Source organism: Acanthochromis polyacanthus, chromosome 3 (assembly GCF_021347895.1).
Source record: "Acanthochromis polyacanthus isolate Apoly-LR-REF ecotype Palm Island chromosome 3, KAUST_Apoly_ChrSc, whole genome shotgun sequence".
NCBI lineage: Eukaryota > Metazoa > Chordata > Actinopteri > Pomacentridae > Acanthochromis > Acanthochromis polyacanthus.
The window spans coordinates 12,983,771-13,004,142 of record NC_067115.1 but is presented as its reverse complement, the minus strand read 5'-3'; the positions used below and the strand labels follow the sequence as shown (position 1 = coordinate 13,004,142).

At 38.9% G+C, this 20,372-nt stretch overlaps 1 protein-coding gene across 1 annotated transcript; it reads right to left on the bottom strand.

Moving 5' to 3' along the window:
* Positions 1-17: 17 nt before the first annotated feature.
* On the bottom strand, positions 18-20,002 carry bmerb1 (bMERB domain containing 1). The gene is made up of 6 exons (XM_022205390.2): positions 19,702-20,002; positions 12,885-13,005; positions 9,838-9,911; positions 6,860-6,974; positions 2,816-2,898; positions 18-1,929 (listed from the first exon to the last, which is right to left on the bottom strand). The coding sequence occupies exons 1-6, from the start codon at positions 19,787-19,789 to the stop codon at positions 1,811-1,813; spliced, it is 600 nt and encodes a 199-aa protein (XP_022061082.1). The 5' UTR covers positions 19,790-20,002; the 3' UTR covers positions 18-1,810.
* Between the last annotated feature and the right edge of the window lie 370 nt (positions 20,003-20,372).

The following is a 20,372-nucleotide window of genomic DNA, read 5'->3' as shown; positions in this document are numbered from 1 at the left end:
TCAACCGACACAGCGTGTTCCTGAAAGATGCTCTTTATTTAAACATGTATGTACAGGTAGTTTCAGCTTATTTTTCTGCATATTTGTTCAATATTCAACATTGGGACCTTCATAAATTCACTACAACTACAGAACGCTAAGTTTATCAGAAGGAAGTGACAAAGAGCAACACTTTGCTTGACAGGAGTCACTAATGTCCTAAATACACTCAACATTCAAACATACACCGTCTATTGGAGGCATTTATAAGAGGGTTGCATTCATTTCCTGGTGTTTTTCGTTAAAAATGCAAGACTAAATTCAGAGGATGCAAGCCGTTTTTCGGTAATTTCCCATAATTACTATGGATGATGTCACTATTTTCCCATTAGTTGATGTTAGATGGGTGACGTGTTGACTTTGGGGAGGGGTGAAGTTTTCATGATGACAAATGGTTGAACTGTTTATCATATACAGAAGTCAAGATCATGAGAGGTTAATGAAAACACTACAAACGTGAGTCCCATGAGGCGGCAGGCCAGTTAGTGCTACGGAAAGTCTGAAGACACATTTTAATGTTGGCTTATTGGTAATTTTTTGTTTATGTTTCTGTTTATTATCTGTAACACTAAAATTAGGAGTTCATGCTTTCCCACCCCATAAAGGCTGATCCTTTCATCAGATTATATTTAGATTCAGATTAGATGATGCAGCTGTGTCTCGCATCATATTTACCTGAACAAAAACTCTTTAAATACACACACACACACACACACACACACACACACACACACACACACACACACACACACACACACACACACACACACACACACACCCACCCCTCCCTTTGTTCACATCTCTGGTGGGGAGCGAAAAGAAAAAAGAGGTGGTGAGGAAAGAAATGTAGAAGTATACAAACAGTAATAAGAATGGAGCATTTCTGTGCACATATAGCACTATGATTGGTTACATGTTATGAGTAATAATGAAATAAATGTTAAAAGTTCCTGCTATATTTATATCAAAGTTTCCATCAACCCCTTAATTCAGAACATGTCCACTATTTTTCCGTTTAGTTATCCTTTTGATATAAATGAATAATTCTGCCTTTTGCAGCTTTGTTTACTGTCTTGTGTCAGTCTCTTTGAGGACTCTCAGACTTCTGTTGTATCACCCAAATATTCCTAACTGGCTCTGTGCCCAATATGACCCATCTTTGTAGCAGTGTGAAGTCTTTTAATTGATTTATGAGCTTTTGGTGACATTTTTTTATCTGTAAACTCCTCATGTCCAGACTATAAACCTGCTGTTTTAAGAATATTGCTCGGCTCAAAAGCTTCCACGGGCTGCCGCTCCTCTCTAGTATTTATATACCAGTTTGCATAAGTCACTTTACAGGCTACTATTTGTGAGTTTTGGGGGGAATCTTGTGAAAATGCAGAGAATCGGGTCTCCTGAAAGTGAAAGAGGTTCACCAGTTGATGCTTATGAGCTGAAATGTGACACTGTAAATACCTGTTGTCAAACATGATGGGATGAAAATGGATTTATTTTTTTTTCCGTCAGACAGACAACCTCAGCTGTTAGTTTATTGTGCTTGTAGTTCTGCTCATCAACACGTATTCAACTCTCTCCTTCTTGACAAATATCTTTCCTGCAGAGTTTCCCTTGAATACTGATCAGCTCCCTGCAGCCAAACTACAAATCTGATCCCTGAGCAGTTTCAAGATCAAACGCTGCTAACTGAGGTTCTCTGGGTAACGGGGTGGTGGGGTGGATGTATGTCGTGTCATGTGATGTGTGTCCGACATGTAGAAGTCTGTGCCAGTTACATTATGGCACACTGGGTGGCTCCGCAGCAGTCCTTAATGATGGCCGCCCCTGATTTGGTGATGAACGGTTTGTTGGGAGGCGGCTCGGGGATTTGTCTCTTGGGCTTTGGAGGATCTTGTCAAAAAAAGGAAAGAGAAAGATCACAATCTGTAAGCAGCAACAGTTTTCTGTCTGTAGGTTATTTTAAAGATAAACTTTATTGATTTCACAGTGGGGAAAGTTCACCAGAAAACAGGTATAAAGGCGGTATAAGATTATATTAACCCTTGTCATCCTCTGGGCCAAAATTGACGAGTTTTAAAGTTTGAAAATGTGGGGAAAAAATATATTTTCACTGAAACTTTTAATATCCACATTTTCAACATTTTTGGGAAATTCTTGAACATTGTTTTAGTGGGGAAAAAATGTTAATGTTTAAGAACATTCACAAAAAAATTAACCAAAATCCAGTGGAATTTGCTGGATTTTGGTTGATTTTTTTTTTTTTTTTTTTGTGTGTGTGTGTGTGAATGTTAAAGAAAATAGAAGTTTTACTGCTACATATGTAATCACTTTAGATATTTTTCAGGGTTTTTTTTTTTGAAAGACTTTTAATCATTTTTAGAAAATATTTACAGGAATTTCCTTGCCAAATTTGGGGGATTTCTTGAAAAATAAAACTTTTAAGGGAAACTTAAGGAATTTTTGGAATTTTCTTCCTGAAAGTTTTGCAAATTTTCTGAAATTTGAGGAATTTTTTTGCTGAATTTTTGGATTGTTTTCAGACAAGGAAACAGTATTTTTTGGTGGCTGTAAAAGAGGACAACAGGGGGGGTAAAAAAAAAAACAGAGCAAAATTGTAGAGAGCATTATACAGAATACCCAAGATGAAATTTTCAAGAACGCTATATACAAAAGGATGAGGTTGTAACAAATTATTGCACATAAGTCAGTGGAATGTGTATGTATGAGGAAAGAATTACTGCAGTAAGTGAGGCAGACCAGTGAAGCTCCCACTCACTTTGTGTGACTTTGAGTTTCTGCTCCAGAGGCATCAGCTTCAGCCGGAGGAACTCGGCCATCTCCTTGTCCTCCTCTTGTTCCCTGAGGTGCAAAAACAGTCGTATCTTAGTCTGGATGCGGTTCATTCAGCTCCTCTGCTTATCTGACTGCTGCGGTGCTACAATTCCGACTGGCCCATTTCCAGCTTTCACCCCCTCATTATCATTACTTTAAAGTCTCAGAACTGAGCATCCGTTTCCCTGAAAGACAAATCCCCGGTCGTTTACCGACACTGAAAAGTTTCTGCGGATATTTGCAGCATCCTCAGGGACGTCTCTGCTGTCTAATTAAAAAAAAAAAAAAAAAAATTCCATCCGTTGCACAAGAAAAGAGATTTGGACAGTCAACTGGAAGGTTTAATTCTGGCAGTCTAAGTAAATGCCTTGAGGTTGCATGCATTGATTTTTGCTGTTGCTGCTCCTGTTGTGGAAACAGTGATTAACATTCGAAGTAGATGTTACATACTAGGCAGGTGTGACTGTGCACACGAATGGAACATATTTTGCTTGTGAATTTTATTAGGAAGTTGTCTTTCTGCTGCTCTGTTTTCTTCTTTATCCCCTCTGCTTTCACACACTCTGAATTCATTTGCAATGTTGACGTCACTGTTCTTTTCAATTCTGTCTTCTCTGACTCCCCCTCATCACCTCATCTTCATGAATGTTCAAGGACCACAGGTGGAAGATCCATATAGTGGTGTCCTTCAGTATAATTATGAGTTTTTATTATTTTATTTTTGAGTATTTCCATTTTATGCTACTTTATAATTCCACTCCAAGACATTTCACAGGGAAATATTGTACTTTCCACTACATGCATACCAGTCATTGAAATTGAAGACTCTTTTGTTCAGTTTTTTTAAAAAGAAAAAAAGGTCATTAACATTGTTTCATACATTTTTACCATTTCATTTAGGCAACAGATGAAGCCTCAAAATACAGCAAGAGCTCAATTTAATGTCCTAATGGAATAGCAAATGACTTTAAACTGGATGAAGTTTTAATTAAGGACATTTACTTCAAGCTCCAAAACACTCTGATTTAAGCAGGTATTTTGAATTTTCAATATCTGAATTAACTGGAAAAAAGAAGCTTGAAATTGGAATCAACATGTACATAGACCCATAGGCGTTTCTAGCCCATTTTGGGGGGGTGCTCAAGCACCCCTAAAACTTGAGAGATTTTTTTGTTTTTGTTTTGCGTGTCTTTTTTTTTTTTTTTTTAACAAACCAGAAAAGTGTAAAAATCATACCGTACTTGGTTGATACGCAATGTTTCAACAACAAAAATACAGCACCCCCTATCTTGCCTCAAAAATGGTTTGATCCAGCCGAGTTTTCCCAACTCAGAGCTAAGAGCTGCCTCCCACAGAAGGTAATGTGCAGTAGTGGTGTAAGTAGCTGATATGTGGCACAATTCTTAACTTCTACCACTCAATACTAACACATTATCATTAAAAGTTCTCACTTTTGCTGCCTTTAACTGTTTATGTTGTTAGGTAAGAGTAAGCTGACGGTTTTTCTAGCTAGCAAACGTTGCAGGTGGTCAGTGTCTGTTTGAACTGGACTGAGAGAAGCTAGCTGTTGTGTCAGTGCATGTGTTAATATTAAAGCCAAGGTGCTACTGACTAGCTAACTGACTGGATGCCCATTAATATTATAACTCCTATTGTGTATGTGTGTGTGTACAGACAGACAGACAGCCTCATCATGGACATAAGATTGTTTTTTTTTTTCCAGAAAAAAAAAAGCCAGGTTCAGGTAAGAGTGTAAAATCAAATGGTCTATCAAGAGTAATGTAAGTTGGATCAATGTATCAAGGTTTATATCTCTTATTAGATATAAAACACATTGTTTGGTTATTTTCCTTTAGGTTGACAATACAAAGAGAGAGAGAGAGAGAATGTTATTTGTATTCTTACTGATATTTTCATATTTATGTAATTTTTCATCGAGTTGAATACAATCTATGTGTATAATTGTCAGTCCAAAGAGGGAGAAACGGAAAAGGGGAAGGAGAGGAGAGAGTGCAAGGTCAGGAAGAACCAGGTAAGAACACAGAGAATAGTGGCATGCAAAACAGCACCTGTTAAGATGACAAAGAAAAACATCCATTCACAATATAATTTTACATATACACTCAACAAAAATATAAACGCAACACTTTTGTTTTTGCTCCCATTTTTTATGAGATGAACTCAAAGGTCTCAAACTTTTTCCACATGCACAATGTCACCATTTCTCTCAAATATTGTTCACAAATCTGTCTAAATCTGTGATAGTGAGCACTTCTCCTTTGCTGAGATAATCCATCCCACCTCACAGGTGTGCCATATCAAGATGCTGATTAGACACCATTGTGGGCAGTCTGAGGCACACCTGTGCACTAATCATGGTGTCTAATCAGCATCTTGATATGGCACACCTGTGAGGTGGGATGGATTATCTCAGCACAGAAGAAGTGCTCACTATCATAGATTTAGACAGATTTGTGAACAATATTTGAGGGAAATGGTGATATTGTGTATGTGGAAAAAGTTTTAGATCTTTGAAAAAGATGGAGCAAAAACAAAAGTGTTGCATTTATGTTTCTGCTGAGTCTATGTCATGGAAGTTATATGTTCTCCCCACATTAAATGCTTTCCAGAAGCACACTTAACAGATATCAGTGGACTTCATTCTAAACAGGACACCTTCATTACATTTTCCTAATTATCTATATTCTTTACTATTTGCTTAATTTCACCATACAAGGAGGAGAACGGAGAGACTCTAGGAGATGAGAGAGAACAGACCAGGGAAAGAGATGCTGTGCATTGCATTTCAAATGAAAGTCAAAAAATAAGTCCAAGGTCCATTTTTGGTGTTTTTGGTGCTTAGTATAGGGGGCTGGTTTACTCTAGAAACATACATGCTGTTTGTGTGTATGTTGAGGAGCTGCTGTATCTAAATGAATCGTCTTTTCTCAGAAATTAGGGTTACGATATGTTTCTTTATAGATTCCAGTGCATTCCTCCTTTGCTGTGACTCAGCATTTAAATAACCTTTATCAGATTGGATGGTTTAGTCACAGACCTTTCTAAAGGTGTTATGCTTTTCCTTCACAAATGTGGGAATGAAATTGTGTTAAAATGTACAAAACAGTGAAATTTATTTTGCCTGACTGGCACCTCTGGGTGCTCAGCACCCCTAAACCTCTGATCCTAGAATTGCCCTGCTCAGACCCATACATATTTTATTATTTACATTGTGTATTTGTTCTTACACTTGTCTCGACTCTACTATCTATGTAAACACAGCCTGCAGTTGGTCTCATGTCTTCATGACTGCCCTGTGGAGGAAAGAGTTTTATGTTTTTCACAGACTTTGGTTCATGCGAATGGTTTATTTTGGGGCTAATTTTTAAATGAGACCTTGATTAAAGTGAATGTAGTTTGACTTTAGTTTGTGGGATTGAAGGCACACAGCAGTCATTCGAGACAAACTGGTAATAGTTTCTGTTTTTAAGGTTTTTGTTCTAATAAGTGGTGTAATTTTGGACTTTATTAAAAGATAACATGCCTTTCAAACCCACTGGTGGCTTTTGGGGTTTCACAGGGTTAAAATAGCACAGAGAGAACCTGATAGCACACTTCAGAAATCAATCTTTTCAACTGCACATAAATTTGTTCATGCAGTGATTTAAAACACTCATCATGTCTGTGTGAAAGTTATCTCCGTGTCACACTCTGCGGGTTATCAGTGGGAGCAGAGGAGGAAAATGACAATGCAGAGCCTCGACCATCACTCAGCCTCCTCTCACATTGGAGGCAGAGCCATGATGATGAAGAGGCGCCATCCTTTGCTCACATTTGCTCCACGCATTTACGCTCGAGTCGCCTTCTCAAGCGTCCTGTTTAATGAAGGAATAAACAGCAGCTGCAGTTCTGCCCAGCAGCGTCTAAGTAAACAGACAGACATTTGGCTCCCGGATATTAACTGAGCTCGATATGCAGGAGGCCGTACCTTAATCTCTCCACCTCAGCATCATCAACCAGGAAATCCCTCTTCTGCACCAGTTTATGGATCTTCAGGATCAGCTCCTCTTCCCGCTGCCTGTGCTTCTTGTTCTTTTCTTTCTCTGAGGGAAACAAAGAGGAAATAAGAAAACCGCAGCAGAGTCGTACAATTAAGTGGATGACTATAGGACTATAAAACAACAAAAAACAGAATTTTCCCATTTGATTTTAGTTTTCTGTAATTTTGAAATACAGGAATTTTTTTTATAGAAGTTTAAAAAAAGAAAGGCTGAAGTTACATGTCAATGTAAAATAACATCAAAAACATGGAGCTGTGAATTATCATAGAAATTCTATACTTTTTAAAAAGAAAATGTATCATAATTTACAAATATTTCCTTTTAATTCACAGGTGAAACTGTTAAGCTCAAGTTAATACTGTGAATGCTTTGTGGGGTCAAAACTTTAGTTCTAAATCAGTCAGGTCATTCTCCATAAATAATCATACTGTAGGGTCTTAGACTTTAGCTTTTATTCAGTAAATTCAGGTAATTTTGTATTTTATATAATTGTGTAGGTTTTAACTGTAATATTCACATTACTCAGATGAATTCTCATCATAAAATCCAGAATGGCATTAACCTTAGCGGTTTTCTACAATTAAAGATCTATGGAGTTTATAACATTTCAGGTAAACTTACAAAAACCCTCTCATAATGTGCTTGGTATTGCCTTAAAAACACAGAGTCTCGGCATTTAAAACTGAATTTACAGTTTTACAATGTTGTTTTGACTCTTGTTTTTCTACAATATTTATACATAAAAGCTTAAAATAAAACTCAGCCTTTTTCTGCAGTGTCACACAATTTGAATTATAACATCATCTGACCATGTTTTGGGTAATTGCATTGTTTTTACTCTTGTAAATAGCATTAACATTGAAAAACTAATTAAATATACAAAATCTCTGGTAAAAATTTAGGCTAGAAACTGTTGGAAAATTACAGTATTTTTATGAGATGATTCATTTCTGCTCCTTTACAGTAATTCTTGGTGCTCCGGCTTATTTATTTATATATTTTATTATATATTTCATCCTTTTTGCTCAGCTATTAAACAGTGAGTCACATCACAAACAGACTCTTAATCCTCCTCTCATATTTAATTTATAACAAATAAGGCACTGACTTAATTATGCAAATACTAGAGAGCTTCCTTTCTTCTTTTGTTTGGTGATGGAACGTGCATGTCCCACATCCGTTTTGCCTCATCTCACTTTTTTAACCTTCACACTCCAAAGCACAGAAACAGACAAACAGACCAGGTCGAGTGTGCACGGACACAAAGACACATGCGCAAACGGCTGCAGAGGCAGGTTGTCTGGCGCTGCTGGTTTCTGGGTTAAAACGAATGCAAACATCAGCTCTTTTTCCTCGTCCGGAAATAAAGTGGAGCAGTGCAGCTACAGAGTGTATCCCCCTGGGAGCAGGACAACCTGAGGGTGCATGACTCTGATGCAATAATCCCAGTGATGGAGGAATGTTGGTCACATGATTCTGGTTGTCCTGGAGTGAAGTAATGAGACGCCAGAACCCCCAACAACTGTGTACATAAGACTCTGCTGGCTCAGGGACAGGTTTTATGTGCTAGTTTCCAATAAGTACATGGGCAGCAGGTGGACAAAATTGTTCAGACATTTCACAATATAATCCAATCCTGAGCTAAAGATTTTCCCTAGCCTGAGACAAGTTTTGTTCTACAAACACAAACATATTTCATGATAAGATTATAGTCATTTTAAACTTAATATTATTTGAATTTGACAACTTAACAGTCAGCAAAAGTTAATGAATAAAGGACTCCTATTGCTCCAACATAAGTGAACTCCTGACACTTTATAGAAAATACATTCAGAGGTTTTGCTTCTACAGCCTTAATTAGTTTGGTATGGTATTGTGGATAATACTGGTTACCAAGTGACTGATGCAACTACACTTTTAGCATTTTCCTGTTACCCTATTAATGTGACGACTGTTCAGAAAAATGTACATACAAAATTTAACTCGAACTTTTCACATAGAAACCCCTCCATAGGCTGTTACTGGCAGCCAAGGCAGTTGTGCAAAGTTTCATTTTTTTTATGTTGTAGTTATGGTTAACAGTTGGTGAGTGACTAAAATGTGTAAACTGTTTGAAGTTCTTACACCTTTAATACAAAAAATTAACTTTGCAACACCAGCATTTTTGCAGCACATTTATTTTTAATTGCATTATGGGGTTGTCAGATGTGTCTGTTATTTTGTCGGCACTGCTATGTTGTGAAGTGGTTAAAAATCCGCCCAGTGTTTGACAGGTCACTGGTGCTGCTGTTTGTGTGTCCTTGAACACGACACCACCCGTCCTGCACACACACTGACACATGATGTGTGTCTCTTTGAGGTTGTCAGGGTCTCTGCACACCCAACGTCATGCATGTGTTACTGTGTGCAATACAGCTGACGTCAGTAAAGCTCTTCCAGCTGCATTTCAGAAGGAGGCAACACTGTGACACAAGTGACTGTGGAGTTTTGCTAATATTTGATTCTGTATGCTTCAGCAGAAAAAAAAAACATTCAGGCAATAATTCTGACTGTTTACTGAAATTAATTTTTGACACTTAGCTTGGCACGTGTCCCACGGCTCATGTTGCCTTCACAGGGATGATGCATGAGTGTTTGTGTATGTATGATTATCTCTCCATGTCCCTGAGACTCACAATCAATCCTGCGTAGTTTACTGTAGCGACACTTCCTATAAATCAACGTGATGCTAGCAGAGGTTATGGGACTCTGGTGAGCTGCAAACAAGCACTTTATGCCAAAAGTGCTATTTTTAGTCAAGAATAGACCATTCTGTATGCAACATGATAAATTCTGAGTTTTTTATTTTCTGAAATGCTTCATGATGGTCGTTGGGAAAGGCAGAATGAATGTGTGTGAACTGTACCTGGTACTGCGACAATCTGTCTGAGCTCCTGCTTTAAACTCATGATGTCTTTGCAGAGCTGAATGTCATCCATCCTAGAAAAAGAGACAAAGAACAGCGAATTACTGTCTTCCATCAGATTAAAGAAGAACTGACATTACTAGCTGCTCCGCTTCCATTTTGGATGTTTATCTGACTGGAATGATGTTACGCAGACGTCCACAGATCAGCCACAACATTGAAACCACTGACAGCTGAAGTGATTGTTACAGTGCAACGCTCTGCTGAACAACCTTAAAGCCTGCCACTCATGTGGATGTTTCTTTGACATGTAAACATTTTTAGTGCTCGCTAGTGTGAAAACTATTCAAAAATGGCTCAAGGACTGCCACATTGTTGGTTTTCAGAGCTGTTCTGGTCGCATGAACTGTATATTATCTGGTAAATCTTGCTGAAATTTCTGTTTGAAGGATTTCTAATTTGTCATTAAGCACTGTTTTTTATATTTAATCTTGATTTAGTCTACAAAAGCTTTGATTTTTGCAACTTCTTTCCTTTGTTTACTCCTAAAACTGCCAATTTCTGAGCCAGACATTACGCCATTTAGGGTACGCAAAAATATCCATCACAATTTCCATGAGTTCAAGATCTTCAAACCACTTCTGTTCAAACCAACAGCTGAAAACTAAACATATTAAGCTCAGACACATTTCAGACTGATTTCAGTTTGGTAGTATTGTGAAGAAATTCGACTATAACAGCAATCAAAAATTAATGTTAGTTATTTTTTTTCCATTCTGCTTATTATTTTAAGGACAACTTGCTTAAGCATTAATCTCTATTAGTCACTCCCTGTCCAGTGCAGCTGAACTAAACTCCGCTTGTGTACTTGTCATTAAGATTTCACAGCCTCAGGCTTCCATCACACGTCTGCAGATGGAAAACATGCAACAAAATCAATTCAGCTCGATGCTCTCTGAGCCTCCTGCAGCCCTGACGTGTCACCCTCGGGGACCTCAGCGTTTCTCCCTCTCCCTCCCTGAATCCCTTCCTCTCTCTGTGTGTCTGTGGAGCAGCGACGGCTAACCACAGATTTAATTCTCCTTGTGATAGTTCAGGCCGATGACTCATCCACAGCCTCCTCCTCCCCCTGTGTTTATCCCTGTTGCTGTTTTACACCTCCCCCCCTTTTCTTTCTCCCCCTATGCACTTCTCCCTCCATTTTTCTCCCTCTTCTGCCTCGTGTTCTGCTCTCTGAATGCTATCTGTGGATTCCAGCAGCTCCTGCACTCTGACACTCCATCTGCTGACTTGTGTGTACATACATGTGTTAACGTGAGTCAAGCAGAGACGTAAGCAGTAAAGCAGCGTGGTGGCCTAATGAAGCCTTTCACGAGTGAATTACCGTTATTAACTGAGTGAGCTCCTTAAGACGTGTATCAGCTTAAATGGACAGCTCAAGCATCGCACAACAGATGTTACAGGTGTAATGACTCACAGAATACACTGTTTGGTTCTTTATGTCGCAGTTGTAAGACAATGTAAAACTGTTTCAGCGTAGGAAATAAACCATGCTTAGTATTTCTGTTTTCAAATGAGAGTAAAAAGGTGCTACAGCTGAAGATCAATTATAACTACTGACCGGTAAAGTAAATAACATTGATCAGATTGCTCAGATACAATATTCTTCTGGGAATACTTCATTTATTGCATTCATATGGATGTTACTTTGATATGTACGCTCCACCTAAACACTGCAGCAGATCAAGCACACCCTAAATGGCAACAGCCAGCCCCAGTAGGATAAAGCAACCTGCCACCCTGTAAAAACTGCTCAGGAATTACTTGAAGAACACCACCAAGAACCCAAGGTGTTGGTCCAGCTTCACCCTACAACCCACAAGACCCTAAGGAACCAGTGATAACATCGGGAGGATGGACTTTTAACTGCTGAACCCCAGGACCTAAGAACTGGTTTAAAAGACATGTTGTATTTTTTTTAAACTGACAAAACTACACATTTATCAAAAACTGAAACTGAAAAAACTGCAAGGATTATCCCGTTTATAACTTTCTGACATCCCTTAAACTCCTCATTTGTTATGAATCGTTCTGTTGGGAAACTTAAATCGAAGTTTAAAATCTTGATATTTGATCTAATCACAATATTGTATTTGTCACACTTAAAAATGGGCCAAAAATAAACTAGAAACAGGGAACATATCAGAAACAAAGATGGCAAAAAAATAAATATAAGTAATGTCTACAGTATATAGAGTCACCATTTCTGAAAATGTTGGTAACAGCTGTGAGCACTTGGAAAAATGTTGTTTTTCAGTATTTTTCTATTATAGTTTGTATAACTTTGTTACACTGTGTTACACTATTTGTAGCCATGTTTCTGCTTTTTCCACAGAAGCACAAGGCTCTATATTGCAAAGAAAAAATGTAGAGTATGTTTAAAAAAAATGCTTCACATTATAACAAACAAGAAGAAAAATAAGCAGGAAGTTCATTTACAGTGAATGATTTGGAGTATTTTTGGAGCCTTTGTCTGTATTGAACTTTTGCACTGGATTACTACTTGACAAAAATGAACTGCCACAATATTAAATTCAGTATTTCATCATTATATCAATATCCATATTGCCCTGCTGCAGAAAAAGCACAAGACACAACATTTCTAAGAGGTTTACACAATGTCTCATCCCAAACACTGATCCATAGCCCCTAAAGTTAATGTTGATGGAGAGCCAATGAGTTCATCATTGGCAAGTCCAGCCCTCTGAAAAATCAATGGACAAATGGGAAACTTCTCTCTGTAACAGCCAGTTTTTCAAACAGCCAATGTACTGTTTGTCTCAAGGAAATAACACTTAAATCCCTTTGCAGTGCGTCACAGCAGAGTCAAGGCTTGTGTCATGTGTCATGGCAACAAGGCAAAGCTCATTATCCACTCAGGGCCAGCAATAGAAATTGTTATGACACTTTATTGATTGCGTCTTTGTCACACTCGATTATGTTTTGTGTCACAAAAACACAGAAGACACACAGAAACTGACACCTACATAAAACGCAGTTCTGACTCTCGGCGCACCAGGACCTCCCGCAGGCGCTGGATACGAGCCATCTCCACTTCAATTTCCTCTGGAGACATGGTGCTCTCTGCCATGGACACATCTGAGTGGCCTGAAGAAAAACAGAGTAAAAGCAATATAAAGAGGAGCAATAAAAAAGACAGGAAAGAAACAGAAGACCTGACAAGCAAGAGGAACACGCAGCTACAAGGACAGCTCTGCATGGTCTGTTACCAAACTTTATTCGACGTTGCTTCAGTGTTTGAAGCATATTTGCTGGTTTAGATTAGAGAGAACACTCTCCACACATTAAAGGTCAAATTATAGATTCCAGTGGTGCATCGCCATCGTCTAATTTGAGATCTTTCCTTTAGCAAACTTCATGTGACAAACGCATCCATGAGTTCTTAATTTCGGCCTGTTTGTCCTTGAAAACTTTTTCATGGTGTCAGCTTCTTGGCAAACCCACGTCTCACCTCGGCACCATATGACGTGTCATCTCACAGCAGCCAAGAACATGATATTTGGAAAGAAAGCAGCATGTGTAATTGAGAGAGGTGATTTGAAGTTTAAAGACTGAAGGCACGAATGACTGCTTTGCACCGAAATGTTCCAATCACCGAGTTTTGGATGAATAGTCTTTCTAGGCAAAGGTTTCCAACTGAGTGAAATGACCCAAAAGTATCTAAGCTGCAGCCATGAAAGGAACTTGTTGAATTCTCGGAATGTTAATGAAGGTAATTCCTTAAAAACTTTTCTGTAACATTGATGGAAAAGGTCGTGAAGTCGAGGAAAGATGTGAAGTAGATGTGATGGCAGATATTATTGGGCCTGCTGTGGAAGGTGCATTTCTTTGAATGTTGCTGTTACTAGGAATTGTGGGACAAAATTATCTCCTTTCTTTTTGTAAAAGATAGTCCAGTCTTTTCTCTGCTAAAGGAGGTAAGAATAGAGGCATTGAAGCACCTTCCCATAGCATTTAGAGAATTCGACCTTATCAAGGGTGTCTATTACAAGAATCAGAGCCCGATCGATGTATTTGTTGGCCAATCAATTGATCAATATTGGTCTGTCTTGGATATACTAGTATTTGCATATACACTGTCCAATATGTGCCTACAGGAAAACTTAACTTGATGCAGAAAAAGATGCTTGTGGTAATTTTGAAATGGTGTCATCACACAGTTTGTCCAGCAGAGTGCACTTCGTTGTTTACAATGTTCTCAGCACTGTCTGTAGCACATGTAGCAGAGTTCAGCTGAGCAGATGGCGGTGTGGAGTCTAGTCGTGTCTTCAATGCATGTTGTTCACTAGTTTGTGAAATGTCTTGCTGGAAAGTTAATAAATACTAAACAGAGCATCTTGCTTGCTTAATGTTACATTTTATGGGCCAATATATCAATATCTAAAAACTGGTATCGCCCCCAGGACCTGGTCCAGTAAGATTTTAGTTAGGAACCTTCTGAAACAAAAAGAAAGTACATTCAACAACAACCCTATAGGTACGTCAGTGTTTCCTTTCTTACCTCTTTAAGTATGCAGGGTGCAGTGGTCGGTCCTTTATAAAAGTGAAGAAGACAATACTGTTGCACAGTACCCGGCAGCAGCAACATTTAAGGCGATGCGCCATCTACAGCAAACCCATGTCAACAAATGTTGCCAGATTCCTTTACCACCATGGTTATCTTTTTTCTATGTCCTTATGAACTTTCCTTCACATCTTACAGGGCAGTTTCCATGGTGGTAATGTGTATTTATTTAGGAAAGAATGCAGAACATTATCTCTTTGAGTAGTCCCAGAATTATACACCAGGCACTCTGAGACCATTTTCCATGTAAGAACACTGTTGGTGTTGTGGTGGAGAAGAAATTACCTTGACAGGACTGATCTCACATGCCTCCCGACAACATACAGAGACACTGCAGCCACGAAACACTTACTACACTGACCAGTCAATTATTACACTGATCAATGCAATGACCACTGCAACAGCTATACAGACAGCTGGTGACAACAGATCCTAATTAGCCAATAAAAATATGTTCCAATAGCATGGAACTGTGGGAGTTTAGTGTTATAGGTGCAGTGATTTTCTTTTTTCCTCCTCAGAATAGAATCCCTGTGTTACAAACTGAGTGTGTGGACTTTGAAAGACATAAATTTACATTTACCAAGCAGGGAAGCAGGGCTGATGAAAGTAACTGTATAGTTGCATCTTTGGAAGGGCCAGATCCTGGCTTTTTGCCGTATGACTCACATTTAGGGCTAAAAGTCAGACTGTGTCTTCTTGTGCTGCTTTGAGTTTGACCTTTAAAAAAAATCTCTCTCACAAGCCCCCAAATGGGACATAGTACATAACAGCTATTTTTTGTATACTTACATGTCTTATACTTTTCCTTTTGCTTGGACATTTTCTTGTGTCCGTCCCCTGCCTTATGGTTCTCTACAACTTTTTGACAGAATTGACAGAGTTTTGTTTTGTCTTCATGGTGCAGTTACATCAAGGATTACTGATTCAGCAATGACTAGACCATCAGATACAACTGTCTTTATACTACAGTCACTTGAGACACATCCACTGCACTTAAATGATCCCCATTTCACTAATTGTGTGGCTTCTGACACCAACTTACTGCACCTGTCTTGAAATAGTTAAGTCACTTTAAATGGGATGAATACTCATGCAATCATCCATCCATCCATTATCTCGTCACCACTTCATCCTCATTAGGGTTGTGGGGGGCTGGAGTGTATCCCAGCTGACTTAGAGTGAAGGCAGGGGACAGGTCCCAAATTTATCACAGGACTACACATCGAGGCAAACAAGCACTTTCACATTCACACCTATGGATAATTTAGAGTTACCAATTAACCTCAGCATGATTTTGGACTTTAGGAAGAAGCCGGAGAACCCAGACAAAACCCACACATGAGGCACATTGGGAGAACACGCAAACTCCATGCAGAAAGATCCCAGGCTGGGACGCAAATCGGAGGTCATCTAACTGCAAGGCGACAGTGCTAACCACTGACTACTGTACAATTTTAGATATCTTAACTAATTCAAAGTACTTTGTTGAAATCTGTTCTCACTTTGACAAGAAATAATCTATTTTGTACATTCTTGTGAAAACATTTTTTTCAAAAAAAGGCTATGAGTCGGTGTTGAAAAGCAAAAAAGAGAAAAACTTCCTAGGAGATTGAATATTTTTTATAGCACTGTATACCTCATTTCACGTCAAACTCCATTTGGTGTCTTCATAAATATTGTTTGGATTATTCACTGATTACTGCCTGATTCTTGACTTGTTCAGTTGCTTGACTACGGCAGTTTAAAATAAAATTTCTATTAAAAGAATGTAATGTCTTTAAATATCTTGTTTCATCCTATCCAGCCTTTAAAAGACCCAAAAATATTCCCTTTATAATCACCGAGGACTAAGAAAACCAGCAAATATTCTCATTTAAGAGGTTGGAACCAGAGATTTTAGCTCAGGAATAACTTAAAGAGACAGGTTCAATTTTCCAGAATGAACTTTACAGTATCCACCCAATCGGTCATAACATTAAAATCACTGACAGGTAAAGTGAAAAACTAATAATTCTTCTATAATGCAATATTCTGCTGGGAAATCTTGGGTCCTGGCATTCATCTGAATGTTCATTTCACCCAACTAACTGTTGTTGCAGACCAAGTACCCCCCCCCATGGCAACAGCCCTCCCCAGCGCCCCGTGTCCATTCCCTGATAGGTCAGAACTGTTTTGACAGCATAAGGGGAACCTACGCAGGAACATGCAGTGTGGTTTCATGTTGTGGCTGATCGGTGCAAACGCACACTCATCCATTTGGGCATTAGAAGAGTTACTGATGTCTGCAATCACTCTTCCTATCATCCTCACTCTGAAGAGAACACAACTACACTATACAAATTCCTCAGTCTGCACACACCTGAGCAAACAGACTATTTGCATCTTTAATCCTGAGCTCTCACGACATTTACCCACAGTTTGTAGGGTAACATCAGAGGGCCAGTTGGATCGGCTCTTTGCCCTCCTGCAGCAACACAAGCTGCAGTCTGCGTCTGTGGTACTTTTCATGGACGGAGCTGACTCACCACAGCAGACAGAAGTCTGCACAGGAGGGCTTGGTTTGTTTGTGCCTCACTGACGTTGAATCATCGCACAACGTATCTGCTGACAATATACTTACTCGAATGGTAAACAAAAGTTTATAATATTAAACTGGAGCATGAGCTGAAATTCAAGATATCGTTCCCCCCCCATGTTGTTTTTATCTGTTTCTTCTTTTTCTTTTCACACTCGCAGCCACGTGCTCCTCATCAATAACACCGAGCTGCACTGAGTCCCACCTGGACTATTACAAATGGCAAAGTGCCAGCTCAGTAATGTCCTCACAGCTTTTTCTCATCTCAGGGAGCTGCTCACATGCACTCAGCATTAAAAACATCACAAGGAATAAAGAGCTGGGATACTTCCTAATTAAAAGCATCTTGCTCAGCAGAGACAGGTGAGGTTAACTGCAAAGTCTGAGGCCTGCTCTGCTACTCATGTTACCAGTCTTATCACGTAATTAGTCAACTCGAATTAACCCCAGTTTCATTGACACAAACCGCCTCATTGGTGAACTTCAGGATTATGAATTAATGAGGGTGGAGAGTGCACAATGCAGCCGTCACATGGGGCTTGACAACAGGGAAATGTCAGCATCTGTATGACATCCTATACACCCACCCTGCAGTCACCCTGTATACACTCTGCTGCTGCTGGACCACACCTCCCTCCAAAAGAAAAAAAAAAAACCACCACAAAATAGAAAGTGCAGTGTAAACACTTGCAGTATTTGGCTTTGCTGTAAACAGAAATGGGCATAAACCTGCAGGGTGTTGGCTCTGCTTTACCTCAGTCTTGTTTTCAGCGTGTTTGAGGGAGACAGAAAAAGAGAGGGAGAGAGAGAGAGCAATGACTGAATCTGTGTCTAAAAATATCCGCTGCATTTTTTTTCCCCTCCTTCTTCTCAGGCTTAATCTGGAAGTTTCTTCACACCTTTCTCCTTCCAGTGATGAATTATCCTCAGTGGAAACAAGCGGGACACGTTTGAAATCACATCTGTTATCTCTTTGTCGCTTCTGTCAACACATACGTCATTCATCACTCGTCATCACTCAGGATTTGAGAATGAGAGAAAATGATACAATCATGCAAAAAATATATAAATAAACAGGGTTTGTGCAGCTTTATGATCAGTTCTGAGGCTGTGGTTTGTGAAAACTAAAAGTTGAAATCTAGTAATTGGGTGACAGGAAATGAATCGTCAGTTACTGTAATTTGTCAAGCAAAAAAGCCAAATAACACTTGCATTGTTTCAAGTCTTCCAGTGAAAAGATGAGCTAATGTTTTCAATTTTTGTTTAAAAACAGAACTTGAACGCAGGAATCTGGGACATTTCAACCTTTTTAGAAACCAATTGATGATTCAATTGCAAGAAATTCAATGCTGCTTATAGTCTTAAATAGGAGGCTGCAGTTTGTCATATTGTTCTGAGCTAAATTCTGACAGTGATGTGAAAGAAAATTGTCATTTATCTAGAAAAATACCAAACAAACATTTGTATTTCTTCACATTTTCTCATGTGAGGAGTAGTTATTTTGTCTGTTTTGATCACTTTGATATGAATATATTTTCCACTATTTGTAAAAAAAAAAAAAAAAAAATAACAATTTGAAGACAGGGGTGTGGGATATTTCTGCCTTTTATTGACCAAATGATGAATCGGTTTTCAGTAAGTAATTGCTGCTTGTAGTCTTAAATAAAACACATTAAATAGATGCAAGACAACAATGAATGACAGTGAATGAAGACAGTCAGTTACTGTCATTTATCAAGCCGTAATGCAAACCAAACATTGTGTCATTTCAGGTCTTCCAGCGAGAGGACAAGCTATTTGTTTTGGTTTTCTGTCATTTTATGTTGTAGATATTGTCAGCTATCGGTTAAAAACAATTTGAAGACAGGGCTCTGGGCTATTTCCACCGTTTCTAGAGCAAATGATAATTCGATTGCGACGAAGTAATTGCTACCTGCAGTCTTAAATAGGACAAATCAAATAGATGTAGGACAAAATAAGAGAAACATTGAACTTAATGTTTTTTCAGGTTATAATATAAATTTTCTGAGTGTCAGGGAGCAGCTGGGTCAGCTTTATTATCCTTTTTGAGGATGCAGTTTGTGCTGTTGTGATACTGAAAGCTGCTATTATTGTGTAGGAAACTCTAATTATTAAGCTCGCTCTACTTTGAAGTCTCTGCATGAGTCATACCAGCACAATGTGGAGTTACCGCTACGAATAATCACTAAAAGTCACATTTGAGAAAAAATGACCCTTAAGCAGCCAGAAATCCTGAAATGAACACTCAAATATTCCCTTCAATCTGACACAGATATCCTATACATGTATTGATCAGAGCAGAGATGAGTCAAAGCTCTGCTGCAGGAGATGAGCTCAGGCTGCACAAATGACCACAAGTTTGAAAAAGCGCTCTGCAGGACGAACATTTCTTGGCTCAGATTCATTCACAGTAATGCTCCTGGTGTGCACACAGGGGACTTAACAGGCCTTTTAGCACCGATGCAGCGCTAATGATACATCCCAAACCTTTTGTGAGTCACACGTTAACCATTTCAGTGCTTCACTGCTCTGCAGACCGGGTCTCCTGAGAGTAAAACATTGTTCTGACAAACACACTGCCGCCATAACTGCATATTTCTCATCAGATTTGGAGGCTCACCTTTGTCCGTTGTCCACGCCGTTTCCGAAACGGCTCCGTAGCTCCTGAGCGCGCGTTCGGTGTCCGAAATAGATTTCTTCAGCTCCATGTCGGTGCCCCCGCGCTAGAAAGCCAGAAACGGGGCTGTCGTTCCGTTAAAGCTGCACGTTCCCGCTGCGTGCGTCCCTCTGTAGGACTCGGTTTCACCCGGTGACAAGACTCCAGCGACCCGAGACGTTGAGCATCTTTATTCAAGCTTTCAAGTCCCTTTGACGTGTGGCTGGAGAGGAGAGGATGTAGGGAGCATGCGCAGTGCGAACGGGGATGTGAGCACTTGGGAGACACCCACCGGCACCGAGTAGAGGGTAAAAATAAAACAATAGGGCACCGTTGAAGCGAAGGTTTTTTTTGTTTGTTTTTTTTTGGTTTGGTTTCGTTTGTTTTGCCTGTTCTAAATTGTATTTTTAGTTAATCTAAACTTGCCAAATTTCTCTTTGATTATATTATTTATATTCAGGGAATTCTTCAAACATTTAAGTAACTTTGGTTTATATATATATATATATATATATATATATATATATATATATATATATATATATATATATATATATAATACATACATTGATTGAAAATATCAAGTTACAAAACAGACTGTAAATTTACATGTCTAATTTTAAATAATATTAATC